The 21,990-nt window shown below is 40.3% G+C and overlaps 1 protein-coding gene across 3 annotated transcripts in view; it reads left to right on the top strand.

Moving 5' to 3' along the window:
• slc36a4 (solute carrier family 36 member 4) overlaps nt 1-21,990 on the top strand; it is a 130,503-nt gene that overhangs the window by 82,329 nt on the left and 26,184 nt on the right. Inside the window, exon 12 of one of the 3 annotated variants that reach the window (XM_035386086.1) lies at nt 9,752-9,908. The exons of the other annotated variants lie outside the window; for them this stretch is intronic. Coding sequence (XP_035241977.1) covers nt 9,752-9,807 — 56 coding nt within the window. The 3' untranslated portion in view covers nt 9,808-9,908. Of the gene's footprint in view, nt 1-9,751; nt 9,909-21,990 lie in introns of those variants that run through there. 3 annotated transcript variants of the gene reach the window in all.

Below are 21,990 nucleotides of genomic sequence, written 5' to 3' on the forward strand. Positions count from 1 at the left end.
GGAGGCCTGTATAATTCACACCTACAAGCTTGAGGACACTAGCCCAGTTTCTAAACCATAAGTGGCACACTCCCTCTGCCTGCTGCATCATGCAGATACACAGATTATTGCTGGGATTTTTCAGAAAGCTATGACTTCTTTTAAAGGTGTGTCTACACAGAGAACTGGTGAGAGAAGGCCTTAATGTATTCACTTTAACATTACTGTGTTGATAGTGTGTGTGTGTGTATATATATATATATATGAATACACACAGTGAGCACCATAATGTTTGGGACAAACGTTACCAGGCTCTTCGTCATTTCTAATTTCGTAAGCTCACCAGTGCTCCCTTTCTTCTTAATGATGTTCCAAACAGTTGCTTTTAGCCTAAGGTTTGGCCTATATCTCTGATTTCCTATTCCTTTACTTTCATTGGCACAGCTCTTATCCTCATGTTGACAAACGCCAATAACAGAAGGCAATCAAAAGGCTAGAATCAAAACCACATGTGAATTGGTTGATTACATTACAGAGTACAGCGCTAAATCAAAGAAATTAAAAAAAAGAATAATCTTTGTCCCAAAGATTATGGCACTCACTTCAGCAGCCTCTAATAATAATAATAATAATAATAATAATAATTATTATTATTATTATTATTCCAGTGGCTGCTGAAATGCAGCCTGTACTTGCTTTAAATCTCTCCTTGTTGATTGAATCGTGATGTAGTTAGTAAGGTTATTTGATGAATTAAATAATGTAATAAAAGGTAAATTCAAAATATTTAAATGTATTCAGACACTGGAATTAACTAAATCCCATAATCTAACTCTAAGCCCTTTGCTCTTGTTTTGTGGTGTTAATTAAGGGTCTTGATGTAATTACACTCTTGCAACATTGAGTATAACCACATTTTAGAAAACATTTATAAATTACAGGCACAGGTTCACTGCCCAACTCACCTTTTTTTGACCTTTTTTTGACCTTGGAAGCTTTGTCTCAAGTTTATGTCGTCAGTTCGATCAACAAGGCCTTGGTTTTCCTTTTGTTATCCATGAATCCACCACCGTTTATGAAAAAGCCACAAAGGCTGTGAGGAGAATGACTGCGGCTCAAGTGTGGCTTGAATTGCTTGAATTGTCTTGTTTCCTCAGCTGCAGACGTCATGCTACACAGGGTCACGCTCCTCCTTTTCAACTGGGTCAAAATGACATCACTGTTATAACAAAGTCCTTCAAGAAAAATGTTTAGAGGGAACATTCCATTGGCGTTTCACTCAACAAGAAATCTGTCTCCGCAGAAGAAAAGGAACACAGACCAGCTTCCACCAGTGTGGCTCTCACGTGTCTTGCTTGTGTTCACCATCAGCCAGTATTTATTTCCCTTTAATTCGTCAGTGGCTCGATGGCCCATTTAACTCATCAATAGCTTGATGGCTCCAGAGCTGACGGGAGTGTGCAATTTGCCATGCATCTGCACGGTACTGTTGGAAACCAACTAACCTCCCTAAATTGGAGATAATGTTTATAAAATGAGGATTAATGGAGTTGTTTAACCTGTAAACAAAAACAAGAATCATATTATGTTAAGAAATAGTTACATGCATTGTGTTACAGGTCAAATTGATCTGCACAGTGTAAATCTGTGCAACACAATCAGTTCTAAAACAGTGAAAACATTTAATTTGTCTCACCTGGTGATTCACAAAGTACAAATATAAAAAAACAAGCATTATATTTAATTCTATATTTATACTGTATGTGTGACTATATTTAACACTTTATTGAACATGCAGTATTTCCTTTCTGATAAAACTGTTCAACCAACTTAATTTAACAGTTTTCAGTAATCTAATGTAGTTTTTACATTTCATAAAGCTGATCAATCATTATTAATCCACACTGGCCCATGACATCATCTTTGTTATCCAAAATGTGTGCAAACATGCCACGCCACAGCAGCTCCATATAAGTCAATGACGCCAAAGGAGTGAAAGTCATAGAATTTTACAAAGAAAAAGAGAAGTTGTCTAGTATTTCAGGTACATTAAAAACTGCAACATTATAGAAGGGTTAATATACTGTAGGATTTGTATTGTACATAAGGTACTGAAAGTTTGCTTGTTTAGTAATATGTTTTGTTGGCAATTTTTGTGCAAAGCAAATAGGGTAAGCGAGACTACAGTTTACCTCGACCAGGACAAGAATTCCTTGTTTTATGTTACGTTCTGTAACATGTTTAATTACAAGTGAAGAATGGACTGCATTACACAAACATCCTCAGAAATGACAGATGTTATGCACAACAACATCTGTACTGGACAAGCTGAACACCTTGTACGTGTGGTTTGATGCACTCAACACCAAACCAGTAGCCATGGCTCCCAGACGGCCAAAAGACTCAATTCTCCAGCAGTCTGAAGCTGAAGTGTACCGTGACTTACGAAGATGAAAGCTTGCTGAGCTCCTGGTTCTGACAGCATGCAGTAGCACCCTGCTTTTATCAGACATAGTTGTATTCTGATAACACTGTTGGTGAGCGTCATAAATGCCTTGCCCTGTTCACAGTGAGACAAGTGTACAGCCATTCATCCCCTGAAGTTTGGGTGGAGGGTTTCACTGATAACTAGTCCCAAAATGTTTTTCAAAACGGTGCAGGAGTGCATATTTTGGAAGAGCACTCTGACAAAAATTAAGGTGGTTATTAACTGTAGCTAACGGTTATTCTTTTTGGACCCAAAATTACTTTTCTTCTGCCCTTTCACCCACCCTCCACCCATGCACAGTCACTTCTTGTAAAACAACAGTGAATATAATACCCTTGCAAGATTAAGCCATGCTTGAAATTAATTTGTCATTCATTTTTATTAAGCCAGAGTGTTTTTGCTGCTGTTGTGAAAGCTCTACAGAGCAGAAAAACTGCTTTAATTAGTCACCGACTCCTTTTACTTCCTCTTGTTTCAAGAAATGAATTGAAAAACAACAGATAGTCCTGTTGACTCTGCTTGTCTGTGCCTCATTTTATTATTGCTACCATCTGTAGAATACCTGGTTTCTCAGTCTGGAAGAAAAAATCACTCCCACATCTTTCACAGCCATCTCTTGTCTTCCTGGGGGCTCTATTTTTATCAGGTTTTAAGGTCGCATTGCGCATATTGAAGAAGACACCCCTAGAGATTTTATTATTTGCTCAATTCTTCTTCAAAGTCTGTTCCCTTTCCTCATGTGGAGAAGAAATCTGGGAATAGTTTTCTAAAACGGGAGTCATTAAGGGCTTGCATAATTAAAATGACTGAGAAAGGCTTCAAAGCTGTTAGCCTCCAGGTCTTCTTTTAAGAATCTCTAGGCTAGCATCTACACTGGAGTCACAATACTAATTGTTTCCATGGGGGGTGCCAAATCACACAAAAACGCCAAGATTTTCCTGTGCTTAAGTTTGTTCATCAGTAGCATTTAACACAAATCTTTATGTATCTTAAGGACACACAATACAGAAAGCTATGTTCTGCTTATTTTTTATTCTTAATTGGTTATCATTGCTCTGGAAAGTTGGTTGGTCAGTATGTGCTCACAGGTCTTGGGCTGTTTGGTTGTATTTAAGCTGATCTGAGCGATAATGATTTATTTCAGATCTACTCCCTATGCGGTGTAAATACAATACCAATATATTTTTTGGGCTTCTGAGTCTGTGTAATTTTGAGAGTAAAAACATACATGTATAGAAAATAAAGAAAACCCACCCGCAGATTCCTCTTAGAGCTGGTGTGATTATGCAGTCTGACAACACTAGGTGGCCCCATTCGTGTTACAGGCGTGTTTTTCTGAGCTTAAGCATGACTAATCCATTAGATTAAAACCTTGGTATGCCAAGACTGAGCCCCGATGGGCTGGCATTTATCTAAAGGGATTGCATTGTGCACACAGCCTTGTGAATTCTTGTTTTCTTTAGACAGACAAAGTGAGTGTGAGGGGGACTTCATCACTGCTGGAAGAAAAGATGCTTTTGAACTGGGTCGAGACTGGGAACACAAAGTCGCTTCCCCACGCAACACTTCCTCTCCCTGATAGCTGTGCGGAAGAGGACAGAATAGTGAATTATCTTGGTATGTTTCATAAGTGACACATATACTCATTCAGCAGGTTTAAAGGTTGAATCCTGGCTGAGACCTGAAGCAGCCAGTCCAGTGGCTGCAGTAACTCAAAGTGAGCACTTTTTCAGACAAACCCTAATTCTTTACCACAGTAATGAGGGTTTGGAAGCCCTAGGCTGGCTTTGGAAGCCCTAGTGTCGCCATCCAAGATCCAAGATTGGATTAGACTGTGTGGTGCTGTGCCCTATGATAGAAGTCACCCCGAATCAGAGGGGAGCTTTTGAGGGACGTGGCCCTGCTGAGCAGAGTTTGCCACCATTTCACCCTCCTGCTGTGACTCACAGGCTCGACTGAGATCAAAGGAGGCGAGGTGTGCGTCGACCCCTAAATGGTAAATGGACTGCATTTTTATAGCGCTTTTATCCAAAGCGCTTTACAATTGATGCCTCTCATTCACCCATTCACACACACACTCACACACCAACGGTGAAAGGCTGCCATGCAAGGTACCAATCAGCTCGTTGGGAGCAATTAGGGGTTAGGTGTCTTGCTCAGGGACACTTTGACACGCCAGGGGCGGGGGATCGAACCGGCAACCCTCCGACTGTCAGACAACCGCTCTTACCCCCTGAGCTATGTGACCCCTAGTTTGAGATCACTGGCAGGCAGAGATGTGTGGAACGCTGGCACTTTTTTTATTCTTATAGGCATTACTCCACTCAGAAGCGCTGTGGTGTACTATCACAGTGAATGATGGTTGAAGGGGATTCCTATTGAGGAGCAGTATGGTTATTAATGACAAGTTTAAACCTCCTTTGAATTCATAATCATTAAAAGCAGTAGTCCAAATCTACCTTTTGAATATTTGTATAAATTGCTGTTAGCTTAAAGACTTGCTTTGTGGAATGCGCATTGAAATAGTTTATTAAAAGCATCACAAAGTTTGTTAAAATATACTGACATATGAAAAAATGCAAAATGTGTATGTCATTATTTTTTATGATGGTTCATTTCTGATACGTTTTGAATTGTTACAAAACAATAGCCTATCCCTCACATTGACCTATTTTATGCAGACATTGCAATTAGTTTAAATACTTCTTCCTTCTAATTTAATTAATTTGTGATAAGCACTGTTGGAAGTAATGCTTTTGAACTGTTTTCTAAAGCATTACTGGAAACAGTGCTGAACAGTTTTGAACTGTTTTGAAGATTGATCTCTACACTCTGGATATTTATTAACTTGTTAAGTACGAGAGACTGCAGGGATATTGCCGTTTGAATAGTGTGGTTAAAGTTAAGGAACAGGGAATATCACTTATAAAAAATGTGCCACCATCGGTGGTTAAAGTTAAGGAACAGGGAATATCACTTATAAAAAATGTGCCACCATCAGAAGATGCTTTGCGGGAAAACATTTTTCAAACTGTATATGTTTGAAGAATGTGGGAAATTAAAATGTCTTGTCTCCGGTGGTCTGGCTTGAACTGGAATGGGTAATTAATTGTCACTAGTTATAGCACTTCACCCTCAGAGAAATTGGGAAGGGCTTCAAGGCGATTCTTCACTTCCTGTACAGAGAGTGTGAAGTGATATCTCTCTGCAGTGCAAGCAGTGTAATGTACGAGCAGATAAAATCACTAGCTGGTTTGAGGCTTCTCTGGATGCAGAAAGAGAGGGAGAGATAAGATTAGATAGGACCCACCTTTTAAAAATACACATAAATCAGATGAATACGTTCTTGTCTTATCGGGTCAAGAGCAGGATCTGATAAAGACCTGTCATGGCGGGGGGGGGGAGGTGGGGGAGGTGGGCTTAAAACTGAAATTCCCGGTCATGCGTCGTTGCAGTTCATTTAAGGTGTGCAGTGCAATATGCTGATTGGTGTGATTTGGAGATGTGCAGAAAGATTTGCTGACCCTGGATCAGTCCTACTTCTAGAGTGGGGATTTGAGTTTGATAATCTCACCACAGTATGTTGAGGCCACAAAGCTACCTGCTCTATTGGGTCTGGCCCAAAGGAGTATCTTCTTCACAGAAACACCACAATCATGAGAGTTTGCCTGCACCTCTTTGGTCATATTGTTTAACAATCTGGCATTTAGTCCTTACATATAGTCTGCAGTGTGTTTACAAGGTTACTTCTCCACTGCCATTTCAACCAACTAGCCTTTGGCATTATTATCTGGTGGCTTACAGGTCCTACAAACTGCTGCCCTTACTGGGCGGTAGAGCTGGAGAGCCCAGTAGCATGGGGTTAGCATGAAGGGCACACAGGCCTGTATAATCACTGGGAGTGTTAAAGAACACCAAAGAGGCTTGCAGAACAGGAATCCACACCACCGCAGCTGGAGTCTGCCTAAAGAGACATCTTTGATATGTCCGGATTTTCTCATTTTCCCTGTAAAAGTGCACGTTTCATCTACTACTGGTCCCATTCCCTGCAGGTTTTATTGTACTATAGTGAGACTGTACAATACTCATCACTGTCACGCGTGTCCGGTTTGCGTACTTTTATGTGTGTCGCTAATGATCCGCTCCCAGAGAAAATCGATGGGCGGTAGGCCCACAGCCCTGCACAAACGGGCCTGCTCTGTGGCTGACCACCGCTCGCGCAGGCTGAAAGACTTCTGCTCATCGATCTCCCCAGTCTGGGCCGTGGTGGCTGCAGATGCAGCCTATTGATCTCCAGTAGGCGTGCTGACCCTCAGCGCCAAAGGACCGGCCACCCAGCTTGCCCTGCGGCTGCACCCCATCACTTGACATTACGCTGCATTTCATCACAAGACAACTATTAAAATGGAGGCAGACATCGACCAACTGCCAATAGGCTTTATACCTTGTCAGTGGTGTCCAAATTGTATTAGCTTGCTTATTCATGTGCTTTAGGCTGAACTGTATTTTAAAAATGGAACTGCATTAATCCTAAGCTGTTTTCTTTTGGAAGAGGGAGGTGTGTGGCCAATATATGCAGTGTAATAAATAAATGAATAAGTTAAGTCTAGGGAGAAAATAACTCACTCATTCTTGCTGTCAGACTTCTTTTCTGTGACATCTACAGGAGTGCAGAGTGCACTGTTGTACTGTATGAGCTCTGCCAAGGCAGGTGCCATCTGCTATTTTGAATTTTAAAAAGAAAGATTAGGAATTTGACCTACATTGAGGGACCTAAATTGTGTACGTATGTGTGTATGCATGTGGGTGTGTGTGTGTGTGTGTGTGCATGCATGTTTTTGCAGAGTCTGTCTCTCTCTCTGCTGGAGTAGTGTTATGGAGCCCCAGATAAGCGATGGGGAGAGAGCCAAGCTAACATTTGGAGTAGGAAGAGAGAGGTGAAGAAAGGTGCCTGGACCTGTGACTGTGCATGAGCTTCTGATCTACAGACTCACTGTGTGTGCGTGTGTGTATGCGTGTGTGCGCGCATGCATGTGTGTATGTGTGCTTTAAAGATAAAAAATGGGGAATAAATTGAATGTTAATAAAAGACTGCCGTTGTCCAATTACTTGCACAGGTGTTCTGTATGACCTCATCCATCAACTAGACATTTCAATATCAGTTGCGAAATGAACTAAACTGACCATTTAAGTGTTTTCTCAAAAGCAGTTAGGACTCGACCTGCAGGAATAGGGCACGGTCCTGATACTGAAAGTTTTCTGTGGGCCAGAAAAACTAATTACAGGCTAATTTTTGTAATATGTCAATATGTAGTTGCATTTCCTTGACCATCTGAGTAACAAGCAATATAAATAAGTCAAATGAAGCTACCAAACTAGATTTGCGGTGCGTTTCTGGTTTAACTTGATGAGCAGAAAACAACCATTTTAGCCTCAGGAATGGCATTGGTGACACTTCTTGCTCTAAGTGATATGGATATAATGAAATAAAGTGTGAATGATTTCCTTTGTAAAGAAACACATTTATTTTCGAACAGATTACAATAACCATTATCGTGGTAGAAGCACTGTGCTGTAAATTGATGTTCATAATCAGCAAAAAAGGCTTATGATCAATGTGCGGTACTTTTAGTGCTGCTGTTTTAACTTATATTCATGGTACAGTATGACTGGCAGCATTATTAGCTCTGTAAATAAATGTGCAGTTTGTGTGAGGTATACGGTGTCTGCCTCAGACATTGCAATTAATTTCTGGGCCATTCTGCACTTTATGAGTGCAGCTTTACTACTGTGATTGGCTTGTGTGGTTTCGTTAAACTTCAGATGACCCGCAACGTCCTTTCTGCCTCATAAATCCAGTCCCTGTGTAAACAGTAGCTTGTTGCTGTAGAGTCTTTCTCCTGGGTGATGTTCGGGTGCAGCTCTTGGCTGTCAGGAATACATTAGGGGTAGCTGGTCATGCACAGTGCGCAGAGCACCTCTTCTCCACACAGCAGGCCTCTGTGTGCAGTGTGCTGCTGTTTAATGCATAAAATTGAATTGCTTTCAGTAACCACTGAGTGAAAACTAAAACAGAAGCAAGGAAAGTTGTGTCTTTCTTTGAGTCCGTGTTGAGCCCTGTGCCTGGTACTAAGCAACACAGTTGTGGAACTATGATCTCCGTACAACGTTACAGCAGCCCTCCACCGCACCCAGAGGAGCAGAGGGGGGCAGGTAGAGATACGGCAGCCTGGCCACTCGCGGGGTGCACGCATTGTGCCACTGGCCGCAGCACGATGGTCCAACACCCTTCTCCTGAACGCGAGCAGAGGCTTGCTCTCCGCGAAAAAGTGCTGTGCATGAAAAGCTTGTCTGGCAACAGCAAAAAGTTCAAAGCCCCCATTTACTGAAATGGCCCCGGAGTCTTTGGCAGCTGTACGGGGGATTTGGGGCCTGTGGGGGCTAAATCATTTCTCTTGCGGCCGACTTGCATCCCAATATCGCAGCTCTGTATTTACGTCGTCGAACTCATCGTAAATATTTTCCCTGGTCTGCGGCACAGAGAGGGAAGGCTGGGGCACTTAAGAGATTACTTCATTGAGCTGTGTTTTTATTTCTATTATTATTTTATTGAAAGATTTGCTTCTCTTGCTACCCAACAGTCCCTGTGTTTGATTCCCCTCCCCATCCTGTAGATCCCGTTGAGACCTTTGCCTCGTAAAGCTAAGGGTGTGCAGCGTGGTTTGTAGCGGATACAGTGGGCTTTAGATAGGGGGAGTCAGTGGACATATATGAGTAATGAAGGCAGTGGCCACATTAGGGTCTGCAGCGAAGACGGCTTTCTCACGCCACAGTTAATGCTGAATGGAGCTGAACGAGTGAAATATGGCATCCCAGCCAATGGCCCCTGGAACAGGGCTCTGTGGAGCGTGGAATTTCACAGTGGCACTCTGGAAGGCATGCTTGCAGACTTTTGCATTTGAGGGATGGTAGGCTTTTATGGTGCAATGCTGTGAATCCTGTGTGTGCTTTGCCCAGGCCTCCTTTGCCACAGCCACCCTCTGACCTACCTGTAGGACTCATAGCTGCTCGTCTCTTCAGGTGGACAGCAAAAGCAACAAAGATAACAGACAAAGCGAAAGCAGTGGCATGCCAAACTGTCCTGGTAACAGTGATGTCATGCAGAGAAACGGATGCTTGGTGTGCCACGCTAACTAATGGTCTTTCTCTCTTCTTCTCTCCCTGCTGTCCTTCTTCTGGTGCCGTTGGGTGCTACTCACTGACACTGCCACTCCACTCCTGCAGGTAAGTCCATTTACAGTTATAATCCAATCCCAATTGAGCTCACGCTGAATCAGTGAGATAACAGCCAATAACTGTCTATGCTGCCTGAATAGTGACACCAGTGTCATGTGAGTCAGAGCTCATAAGGGGTTTTCTTCATGAGGGCGGGGCTGACCAAATGTGTGCTGATGCAAAATCACATATGAGACACTGTGCTTTCTTCAGCTTTCCTGGCAAAGAAGTTGACCAAAAAAGCGTTTGAAGCACAAAAATAAAATTTATAACTTATAAATAATACAGACAGCATAAAATTGCTAAATTACACATTTGTTCAGCTGGTCAAAAGTACACATGAAATGTCAAAGTGTTAACTGTGCAAATGGTTTTTCAAAATTCAATAATTACTGTTTTTTGGCACTGGATGCAACCCTGTCATCTTAAAACTTTTTAATGTAAGAAAGTTTTCTTATTTCATTTCTATTCCAATGGAATGCTAGGTTTTAATGTGATTTGAAATCCATTTATGATCAAAATAAAAGGCAACAGAAGGGTTGGTTCAAGGCAGAGCACTGCCTGAGGAGAGGGGGAACCAGAGAGACATAGAGTCATTAAAGCATCTGCAGCTAAAGGAAAACTTTGAGTTTTGCAAAAGTTCAAATGGTACTTTAGAACCAAGGGAAAATGCTTTTCTTAATTTCTTAATGCGCAGAGCGGAAGCCTTAAAATAACCGCAATTATAAACACTGTCTATGAAGCAGTTGGCAAATAAAATATTGAATGCAAAAAAAATGAAAAGGTTTCTCATAGCTTGGTATTTGCATGACATTTAAAATAGTTGGTCTCTGAAAATAACGGGAACTGTTTGCAGTGCCTATAGCGTCCCTTATACCCCATAAATCATATTTGAGCTTATATATATCAAACAATGTTAAATCAGGAGGATTAAATCATGTATGAAAACCACAGAGCAAAAGCCGTACAAGTGCTGACTTTTAATTCGGGGGAAATTATTGAAAGAGGTTTGTGGAAAAATGAGAGCTGTAATGTTTAGGTTGTGTTTAGTTATCCATGAAAGGCAGTAGTGCAGATTGTATTTCTTTTGTATAAAAGCACATTTTGGCTCACGCTTTTGATGCAGCTATGGCCCATCCAGATCTGCTGTGGGCAATACATTTCAGCTTAACGTCAGTACCTGCAGTACATCCAGAATATGTTTGTGTTGTATTATTATTATTATTATTATTATTATTATTATTAAAGACATAGAGGAAGAACAAACAGATGTTTTGTAGAGATATGCTATTCTATGTCTCCAGACTGAAATAAGACTAGTGATAACTCTAATACCGCTGACACCAAAGATAAGCAGCGACAGACAAGTTTTGTCACTCCTTTGGCAGAATGGATAATGCGTGTCTGCCTCTTATCAATCTTTCACAGATGAACCCCTGTAATCTAATGCATCTAAGCAGAACAGCCAAACCATAAAAGGCAAGTCCTAAATATAGTCCCAGGTAAAATAGGGGGATTTTAAAAGATAACTTGGTTTTTTTTTTGACTTGGAACTATTTTTTTTTATATTTCCACCATGCTGATCAGTAATGATAATAATAATTTATTTGTAGAGCTTTGGTCACCCTGAGAACCGCTCCACTCTGCTTTGCAATGCCGCTGAATGAGGCCTTTCAAACAAGACTTTAAATGCCTTCTAAATGTGGTTTTGCACCAAATAAAAGCTTGTGAGATGTTATCGCTCTAAACTTTAATAATAATGTTCATTTTGAATGCTTTTTTTGCGCTGTAGAAATACTTTCTTTCTTGAGCTGCGGCTGGCTGTATTCATTCTTGTTATGGGGAGTATTGGTAGAGTTGTTCACCTCAGTAACTTCCTGGGCAGCACATTGCATGCTTCTCTGCAGGTATTGTTCTGAGGGAGGTTATTAAATGTGCATTTCAAAGCTTGTTTGCACGCATTAGTGTGCATTGCATATCAATAACCAATCAGCAAGCTGGAAATAGTTCATAAAAATAGCCAAAAAAAAGCTGAAGTGATCCTTTAGATGCCTTCATCGGGCCAATAGTGCTCCGGTCATTTGCAATGCTCTGACTCAGAAACAGGTGAGCTGCTGTGCTATGGGTGGGACGCTTAATTAAAGGAGAACTAAAAGAAAACTTTAAAACTGTATTAAATTAATACCCAGAATGCAGAGATTGCTTATCCGTCTTCCTGCGGCAGTGTTGTGTACTGTGGCTGCATTATGTTAAAAGTGGGATAGTGGCGTCCATGAGATCTGTTACTGCAGGGAAGTTGATTGTATGTCTCCTGGCCCGTCCATACACATCAGTCACACAACTGGCGAGCTGACACAGAGGTGTGCTGTGTGACAGGACTCGGCCTGTTTGGAGCGGGCCGCTGATGGGGTCGGACAAGCTGCCGGTCAGCATCGACCTGTCTGTCTTTTCATTACGTTCATAGCGAGGAGGATGTGCCAAGACGTGCCAGGAATACACCGCTTTCCATCTGGGTGGAACCTCCCTCTCATGTGCCATTTTCATGTCATGCAGTTTGAGACAGATGCTGCAGCAAAGTAGTCAGTTTGCATTTTAAGTCATTTGGGTGTTAGCTGTTGTATCCATTTCTCCCAAATTGTACTTATCGTCCCCTTTGACCAAAATTATTGGCAAGACAGGAGCTATGTTGGCACTGTAGAGAAACTATCCACCGTCTTTGACAACACTCAGTGTGATGGTCCGTGACTGAATGGCGTTATGCTCTCCCATGGCGATAAGCAAGCCGAGTTGTAGGGGATGCTGGGAAGGCTTTGTAAAGAGCGAAATAAAAACACAAGAGGGAGAAAAGGGAGGAAGCTAGTTCACTCGATAGCCTCAGATGTATGCGCATTTCTAGACAGCCCTGCCGCGGCTGACAGTTCCAGGTCACACTTCAGAGGGAGCAGCGAAGCCTCTTTGTCTTCTAGCGCCCGGCAGTCTGATGTCGAGTTTAGCGCTAATGATACAACACGCGTGACGCGCCCCCTCATTTCATCCCCCCCCCCCCCCCCCCCCCCCCCCGCCTTGACAGGTATTATTGGTCCTGATATCTCACCTCCGCAGAAATGTTAGTCTGTGACAAGTTAACCACGGTGGTTGGGTGTAACTGAAAGCCCACAGTGTGAACCCCGGAACGAGGGATTACGGGTAGACCTTCACTGTGACTTGATGTGACATGAACCTTCACAAAGTATTTACATTCAGATGTTGCATCATAAATGAGATCTCTTGGTTCAGTTTGGTTTTTTCCCCACTATTAGTAAACCAGTATTTTTAGATATATTTCAGCAAAGTAAATCTGCTTTATTACATTCTGCTATATACATACTTGTCTGTCTAACATACAAGTAGTTATAAACACAAATAACTAATCTAATGATACTTGTGAGACAAATTTAAGTCTACCCAAATGGCCTGAACATGAAAAGTGTGTCTGTGAATATATTAATTCATACAGTATATTCATATTCATTGTTCAGTGTGTCTGACTTTTCAGCTAAAATACAAATTTGAATGAAAAAAGTTGGATTAATTTAATCTGCTCAACGTGACGCATGTATTAATCACTGTAACCCAGAACTTACACAGAGGGGTGCATATTTAAAATGGAGTCTGTCTCTCTCCCCCTCTCCCCCCCTTTTGTCTTTCGTTGCGGAGCTGCTTTGTCAGCAGTGGCCTGCAGCCTCTGTCATTAGCCACAGTGTGTGCTGGGGTGATGTCATTTAAGATTCACTGGGTTTTGCTTTGCCGACATGCTAAAGGAAACACTGCCCCGGATCACACAGCGTGGAGCAGTGGCAGATCAGAACAATGGAGGTCTCAGGAAAAGGCTCGCAACAGTCCCTGAGTATCCTAACAGCCTGCTATACTCCTCTTTGCCTTTTACTCTTTTAAATTAGATTTTATTTAAACATTTTCCGCACAGTATGACAAACCGGTGCTTTCGTGAGCATTGTTTTTGCCAAAGCTATCTAATTTCTCGGGCTAATATTTCTTTACCCCAGTATTCACATGCCTTTGAGAAAATTAAGGTTTTGGCTAAATGAAAAACACATTAGCACGTAAGTAGCTCTGCTTCTTTCTCATTGAGATTTACTGTCCTGTCCGAGGCAAAGAAAACCCATCTGGAGAGAGAGGAGAAGAGTAAAAAGGAAGAAAGATAAATGAGCAGTCCATTAGAACTTTTGAACAAGAAGGGTTTCCTAATCTAAATTTGAGTGGTAATACAGGACCTAAATAACATCCAAACACATCCTGAGTTAGCATGAAGTGTCCACTTGGCTACTCGTGTTTGCAGCTCATGTTAGAAGACGCTGGCTAGTGATTGTGCCTCCCAGGGTCTAATTTTATTATATCCGTATGACCTTTCCTCTGCACTGTTTATTGGAACTTCAGTGTGGTCGTTTGTGTTGGACTGTTAGTGTCAGGCATATTGACGTCTTTGTCCCATGAGCCTGTGCAGCGCTGCGAACGGAACACTTGGAAGAGTCCCAAGTGAGGACCACAGCTGCAAAAGAAAGTGTATCCTTTAGTGTTCACACCGTTTGATGTGCCACACAGATAACAGCATTGCTGGCAAGCAGTGACAGGGTAGAAAAATAAATCAGTAAGTAGGTAGGAGCTTTGGAGAGAAATCTAAAATGCCCTTGTCAACCTTTCATCAGTACTTCCCCGACTGAGGGATCGTTCCTCCCCACCCCTCTGGGACTGCTTGTGAGCCAAATTCTGAGCTTTCTCTCATACGTACATCTCACTTCCTACTGGTTTAAAAGGCTTGACTGCATGACCTTGCAGCAAACACAACATGTTTGTCACATTGAAGGGAAGGGAAAGAATGTAAGAGGGAACATGGAGGAGTGTACTTTTCTTTATTGTGCAGAAGCACAGGTAAATCAGGACTTGTATACATTTATACTTCAGCATTATTGTTACATTTTAAGACTATGACTAAGAATCAAATGACATTTGGCCTTAGCGGACTATCCGTCAAATACATTTGTTACATAAACAGTTTGGTAAAAGTGTAAAAGAAAAAGTGTAAAGCATCTACTTCATAGCTAAGGACAGATATTCAAATATAGGCCATGCCTTTTGTGTGTAATCTCTTGTGTCAACACAATGACTAAAAACAGGTTGATTATGTTCTGAGCATTGACATTATCAGCAGGAAAATCACAGAGGAAGGTATCTTGACTGCTTCCTGAGCCAGGCAAAAGCAGATTATTTCTATTCAGGTTTTATCCAAGGTTTGTGGAGATATGAATGGAATAGATGTTATTCACGGGAAATAAACAGGTACAACCCCAATCAATTGAAAAAATGACATGGTTCAATGAGACAACACACATGTGTTTCAGGATCCTTGACGTGATTCTGTTTCAGTGTTTCAGGTTTTTATGAGTATTGTCCCTCACAATGACCTGTAGCACATTAACAAAAACATCCAGTTGTATTTGGATCATTTCTGGGATATAACTGAAAAAGATATTTCCCAGTTTAACATGGAAGGCCAAATGCTACTTGTCTGGAATTCTGTCGATAATGAGAGAAGGGCAGGATTTTACAAATCAATATCAATCCATGAAAGAAGAGACAGCAGACTGACTAACAATGATTACATTTAATTACAAAATTTAGAGCTTTCTAATTTTTTCTCTTTACATAAATGTGTTATATTCACAGCTGCTCCCATTTTTATTTACAAAGCTCTGATGCAATCAGTTAATTTTATTTTTTGACTTTTTAAGAGAGTAGAATGGATTGCTCATTTTAAATCAGTTCCCATCTCTTTTACATGTTTTGGAGGATTTATTATTTTTTCTCCCCGCAGTGTAATATTCTGCACTTTTATCAGACACTTGATGTGTGTCAGCAAACAAACATTTTTCTCATTTGTAGTGGTGTTGGCTGTTTCATATTGCTCCACCCTTCTGAGTTGTCTACCTCAGGAACCAAGGAATATCTCCAATAACAGGGCTCTGGCTAATGATTTAACAGGAACATTTTGTAGTAATTTAGGAGGAATAAGTGTTTTATATTGCAGAATCGTGTGGTCTCCATTCTAATAAGTGGATACTGCTGATTAAAACTAATATTAACTAACTGGGTAGTTAGTTAATACTAGTTCATTTTAATCAGTGTCCACTTATTAGGAAACACTGTGTTTATTTTCTACTAAAGACAAAGGAGGAATTATTAAAGGTAATGCTCTGGCCGAATGGTTGTCTTGTATTCTCAAAGGTGAACCCATATTGTTTTTGCTAGGAATTTTCTACTTCTTCATCATCTCCTTCTTCATCTTTTTCTTGTTCGTTTGCTCCTTCCTACATTTTTACCCCTTTCCAGTGCTCAAAAATTTAAAATTCAGCAGGCATGTCGACTGCAGCACCACCTGCAAAATTGCAACATTGAAAAATTATTCCTGTCATATCGCTGCACGTACATGCACCAAGTTTTAACCACGTTTACCTCTTCATGCTGAATAAATAATTTGACAGAACCCATAGCATTCGCCGTATTGGATTTTATGCCTTTTTTGAAAAAAAAAAAAAAAAATGTTTTGTACTTGTGTTTGCCGGATTCTCACCAAATTCGGCATGCGTGATCAACAGCATGTTGCTGTGTTAACGGACATTTTTATATGTAAAAAGATGGCCACAGGACTGTAATTTATATTTATATTTTCACAGCACTGTATCATGTATTCTCTTATTCAACCCAGATGTGTAACAAGCTTCCACATCATGGCAAGCTTGTGATTAATAGGCTGGACAGAGTTCAGTGCACTGTGTGTCCAGCCCAGGCCATGTTTGAGATTAAACCTTGGGGGGGGGGGGGGGGTCTTTGAATAATTCTGTCTCAGATTGGTTTTAGAAGAGAGAAGCTCATTTCATACAAGCAAAAACTTTAATGAGTTTCTGTTTTGATAAAGCTTGTCTGCTAATCACAACAGGGAAATAATACAGCAGATAGCACCAAAATGTTTAATTAAGTGACACACAGTGTCATAATTACACAGAGATACCCTAGGGTAAAAAAAAAAAAGAAAAAGCAATGCTGGAGTACTTTGAAATGTTCCCGCAAATTAGGAATGGCGCATTTTGCTATATGCTGGAGTTGCCGTCAAGTTCAACAGACTGCCCGAGTTCAACTGAAGCTATTCCCAGCCCATCGTTTGACTCCCACTTTTTCATTGACTCCTGGAAGCATTACCTCACCTAATGCTCTGGGTATCAGACAGACACTCAAGACACTAAATTTCAGCCTACCTCACACATTTGTCAGAGACTTATTCAAATGCCTGCCATCAAACTTTTCTAAAGTGAGTATCTACCGGAACCGGAGAACTCAGCTCTTTAATCCTAGACTTCTGTTTTTGAGTCAGAGGAATCTATTTTAGTCTTTTGGTGCCATCGCTCATAACTTTTATTTTTGCAGCATGGGGTTAGGACTGGAAACTGACATCCTCTGTGGGTGCTCAGAATGTACATGCAAAAAAAAATCTGTGTTTTCTTTAGAGACAGAGATGTATTACTGTGCGTCACTGGGGAATTGCTGACTATATTTTACCTTAGACTCTCTGTTTGAGTTGCAAGTTCACCACATTTGTACCCATTCCAGTTGACATGAGAAGTCATATTAATAGGGAAGAGATTATGGGATTTGATTTTGGCTGAATCAGGGGAGACTTTTGGGATGGTAGGATTAGGGATTTTCACACAACTTGAAATGTTAGTGTGTTTCATCTGGTTTTGATTTTGAAAGGCCTTTCTGGGTAGACAAATGGAAAGTAGTATGTCAGTAATTCTAAAATTGTGTGTGTCCTACATTGGACAGTTTAATAAGATCAAAAATAAGATCAATTTTTGTTGTTATTGCTAAATAGGTGTGTCAGTGCGAAGAATGATTGAGCATATATTTCATATTTATATGACACGCTTTCAGTATATCATAGCCCAGATAATGGCTGGATCAATACTGTTATTTATAAGTAGGGTTCTGAATCTTGTGAAAAATAATGTTTATGTAGCATTTTTTATTATTATTATTCATTTTGTTTCACACCATGATCTGTGTTCTATGTATCTATGTAGTTAACATTCACTCTCATTTTATTGAACTTTGGCTACTGTATGTACAGTAAAGAATGTGCTGTTAAGAATATATTTGGCAACAGCTCCGACATCTTGAGATTGGAATGCCTTGCGCTTGTAAAAATATTATTATCACTGAAGATTTTATTCTTACAAGCAGCATATTGATAGAGATGGAGTGCATTCAAATGAATAGCTGCAGGAATTTTTATTAAATGAGTATTTTATTTTTGGCGTGCAAAAGCATCCCTCCCTCATCTGTGCTCAGGATTAGCCCAGGAGACCCACAACACAGTACGTTTATCAGAGAATCAAACAATCAAACCCATGCCGTGTCCCAGATACACGGAGCTGCCTTGGGTATTAGTGAGTGTCTTGCTCCCAATCATTACTGCTAATGACCCCATCCCATCCTCCTCTGCTCACAGACGGCACTGTTCAAATCCTGGAGCAAGGCATGCTGTAGAAAGAGGGAGGGTAGAAAGATGGAAAGAGATATGAAGCAGAGTAGAAGGAACCTGACCAGCTGTCAACTGTGGGGGAGGGACGGAGGGAGAGAGAGAGAGAGATACATTTTCATCTTGATTGAGAAGTCAGAAACACTCAACAGTGATTATCATTATGCTGTACCATTAATGTGATTATACTGTATGGATTTACATATATTCATTATGGATGCACTGATATGAAATTTTCTGACTGTTACCAATTCTGATTATTTAGGGAAAACATCAGCCGATACCGATTGTTTGGTGGTTCTGCTTCCATAAGTTTTATGGACAACTGTTTATAAAAGCTTTCTATTCTAATAAACACAGTTTTAATTACACAACTTTCATACAATAAAGTTAGACATTTTTTTAAATGACATGTCTTCACATTCATCCAAATTAAAATGCATTCTTCCTTTAAGTGCATTCCTGAAATATCAATGCAGACTTTTTTTCAGGCCTGGTGGTATGCACTGAAAAACCCTTAAATAGACGCAAATGGTGCAGCAGGCAGTCTGCAATTTATATTTGCTTCCAAATTTCTGTTTGCTCTGTGTATTCAAGACTCAAAATGAGAACTTAATACACTGCACTTATTGCATAAAATAAGCTGTGTAATCTCTGCCACATTATAATTAAGACTCCACAATTGTATACAGAGCATTTTACCATATTTATAACATTTTTCCAAACATAATAATATTTTGCTTTATTTTTGGCATTTTGTTGGCCTGGTAGCCCAGAACTATTATAGGGGAAACACTGAATATGGGAAACAAAGTGCAATTATTTTGTATCTGGCAGGCAAATGAAAACAAACTCTTGGATTACAAATTAATAATCAAGTTTTTTTTCCTTTGGATTGACCATTGGTGGTTTTCAAACTATCGGCCAATGGCCGAGTGTAGTATTACTGGCCGATACCGATCGTTAGCCGATCAAACAGTGCAGGCCTAATATTCATAAACACATTTTTCATTTGCATGCCATTTGGGTAGCCGTAAATGTATTTATGGATTTAAAAATATGAAGCAGGCTCACATGAACCCAACCGCAGATCATGCCCTGAGAAGTGCAGTTTGTGCAGATATTATTTTTGGAAACCCGTTTTTGTGATTCTGGAGACGTGGGATTCTGTCTGCCTCACCCGCTTAGCTAAATGCTGTGTGATGGGAACTTCTTTGTTGGAGTTCATGTTCCTCCAATGGCCCGTGCTGTGGTTTATTCCCTCAATTCTGAATTAAAGGCCAAGAAACGCTGTAATATTAGATCTGTCCTAGGATTTATGGGGAAAAAATAAGCCCAACGAGGCCTTGTATCTCCTTCCTCCTTCCAGTTATTATGTTTTGTTATTGTTGAGGACGCTGTGTTCTATCTCACTAATATGCATTAACTCAGCCCTGCTTTATGTCATCCAGGCCAGAGTATTGCATAAGCCCTCAGAATCCTGTTTTTAAAATACGAAAAGATGTCTGTATTAAATAGGATGAAAATGTAATTTTGCCTATTGAAAAGAAAGACTGTCTGATCCAGACAAGTCAGTTTAATCTTCAACACAGGACTAAGTCTAAAATATGTATACACAATGTGACAGAGGGAAATGTATTTTTAGGAGCTCGACTGTATGAAATTCAATGGTAACATTTCACTTATAAACAGTCAAGTAATCTCAGGTTACTTTCAATAACATTTTATGTTCAAGTTAAAATTTTACCTCTTGATGACTTCTCCATTGTTAAAATAGGACTAGATTTGTGTATGCTACTCCCCTGAAAGTTTAACAAAGGCTTTAGGGTGCAGTCAATAACAATTTTTATATGCTGCAGCCCTTTTTAATGAGCAAAAGGTTATCCTATGTTTGAACAGCAACTCAGAATGTAATTTTAACAGCACGGGTAACTGAAAGTATTTTAGTGGGATTTCACAAGCATGAAATAAAATTCCCCATTGGACCCATACAGGACTGGTATTTAATTTGTTTATATGGGGTTCATACAGTCAGCTATAGGAAAATACGGACTGGTCGCATTTCTAGCATAGTGTTTTGCTTGAACCATGTGTGATGATACATAGTCCTTAAATCGGAGATGTATCTGAATGGTAAGTTTAGTTCTCAATTTACGTTTAGTGATATTGTTCGCTATCAGCTAGCAACTGAAAAATACTGTAGCTAGCTAGGTAGCAAGCATTGGTCATAGGTTTATGGATTTCAATATCTATGCCGTGAGCAACTTATATAACAAAAATGACTTTGCTGTCTTCTTATTGCTGTTGCGGTAAAGTTTAAGTTAACCACATCGCTTTCTTGTAATTTGAGTAGCCCTGCATAGTGGACCATGATAAGTTCAACATATTTGTGGCATGACCAGTTTTACTCGTCAGTGTTTGTTTCCAACTCAGATTTCAGGGAAGTACAGAGAAACTGTCCGTCTACAGTGGAAGACTGGAAAAAGGCGCTCTGGTGACAAGTTTTGCACAAAAATCAATCTCTATAATGAAAATAATGCCTCCAAGATGGGGTGGACGATTTTTATACCACATTGATTTCTAACTATTCAGTCTGCTGCCTCAGGCAGCTAAAATAAAGCTGAATGTTTTTATGAACCTTTGAGGGAACTATCACATGTGTATGACAAGATACATTGATTGTTGTTGCCTTGGACTGTTAAGCAGCTTGGCTTTCCACAGGTAACTAATTCAGTTGACCCACACTGTGCTTTTGTATTTACCAAAAAATAGAAAAAGGCAATATCCACCTGGCTTCTTACAACTTACAGCTTACAGCTTACATCCATCAAAAAAAAGAGTGGGAAGTGTGATCTGAAATACAATGAAATGGGCTGCTTGATTGAATGATGCATTTCCTGTGTGAAAAAGAGAAAGAATACACAGAATATTTGACACGAGCCACATTTTTCACACCACCACAACACTGGAGAAGTGATTGCCTGTGTATTGTATATTAAATATGGGAAAACACAGTCAGCGTTGCATGAAAGTTAACCAAATTAATGGTTTTCTGTATGCTAGTCTCACGCATTTATGAATTATTGACGCCATTGATTTGGTCCTACTGTACATACCTAGAGGATGCATTCATATGGACTCTTAATGAGGCACAACTTTTGGAGGAATTTATGCTGTATCCATAAAATAAATGTCCCAGAGGATTGCTGTTTGAACATAAATGAAATAAAAACCTATAGGCTCATAATATGAGAGAGATATGTGAGTTTTTTATTGGTCATTGCTATTGAATTTGTTTTTGTGTGGTCAGCACATCAAGACAGCTAACCATATTATGAAAGGTTAATAAAACAAAGTCATCAATATACATACTGTCAGCTTCTATCATCATGACAGTGCCCATCTATACACCTACACACACACACATGCGCACCCCTGCACGCACACTCACACACATACACAGACAGGCACACACACACACACACTCACACACACCATCCTTGTTTTCCCATTCATAAGCATGTGAACAAAAATTAGATTAAAGCTCATTGCTTCCTATGCACCGCTGTATGGTCTTTCAGGAGGTTTCTGCAATAGGGACCTTCTTCTTTCTCTTTCGCTAAGTCACATGGTACGTCTCCTGAACTCCCTGGGCTCC

This window comes from Anguilla anguilla, chromosome 12, assembly GCF_013347855.1.
Source record: "Anguilla anguilla isolate fAngAng1 chromosome 12, fAngAng1.pri, whole genome shotgun sequence".
NCBI lineage: Eukaryota > Metazoa > Chordata > Actinopteri > Anguilliformes > Anguillidae > Anguilla > Anguilla anguilla.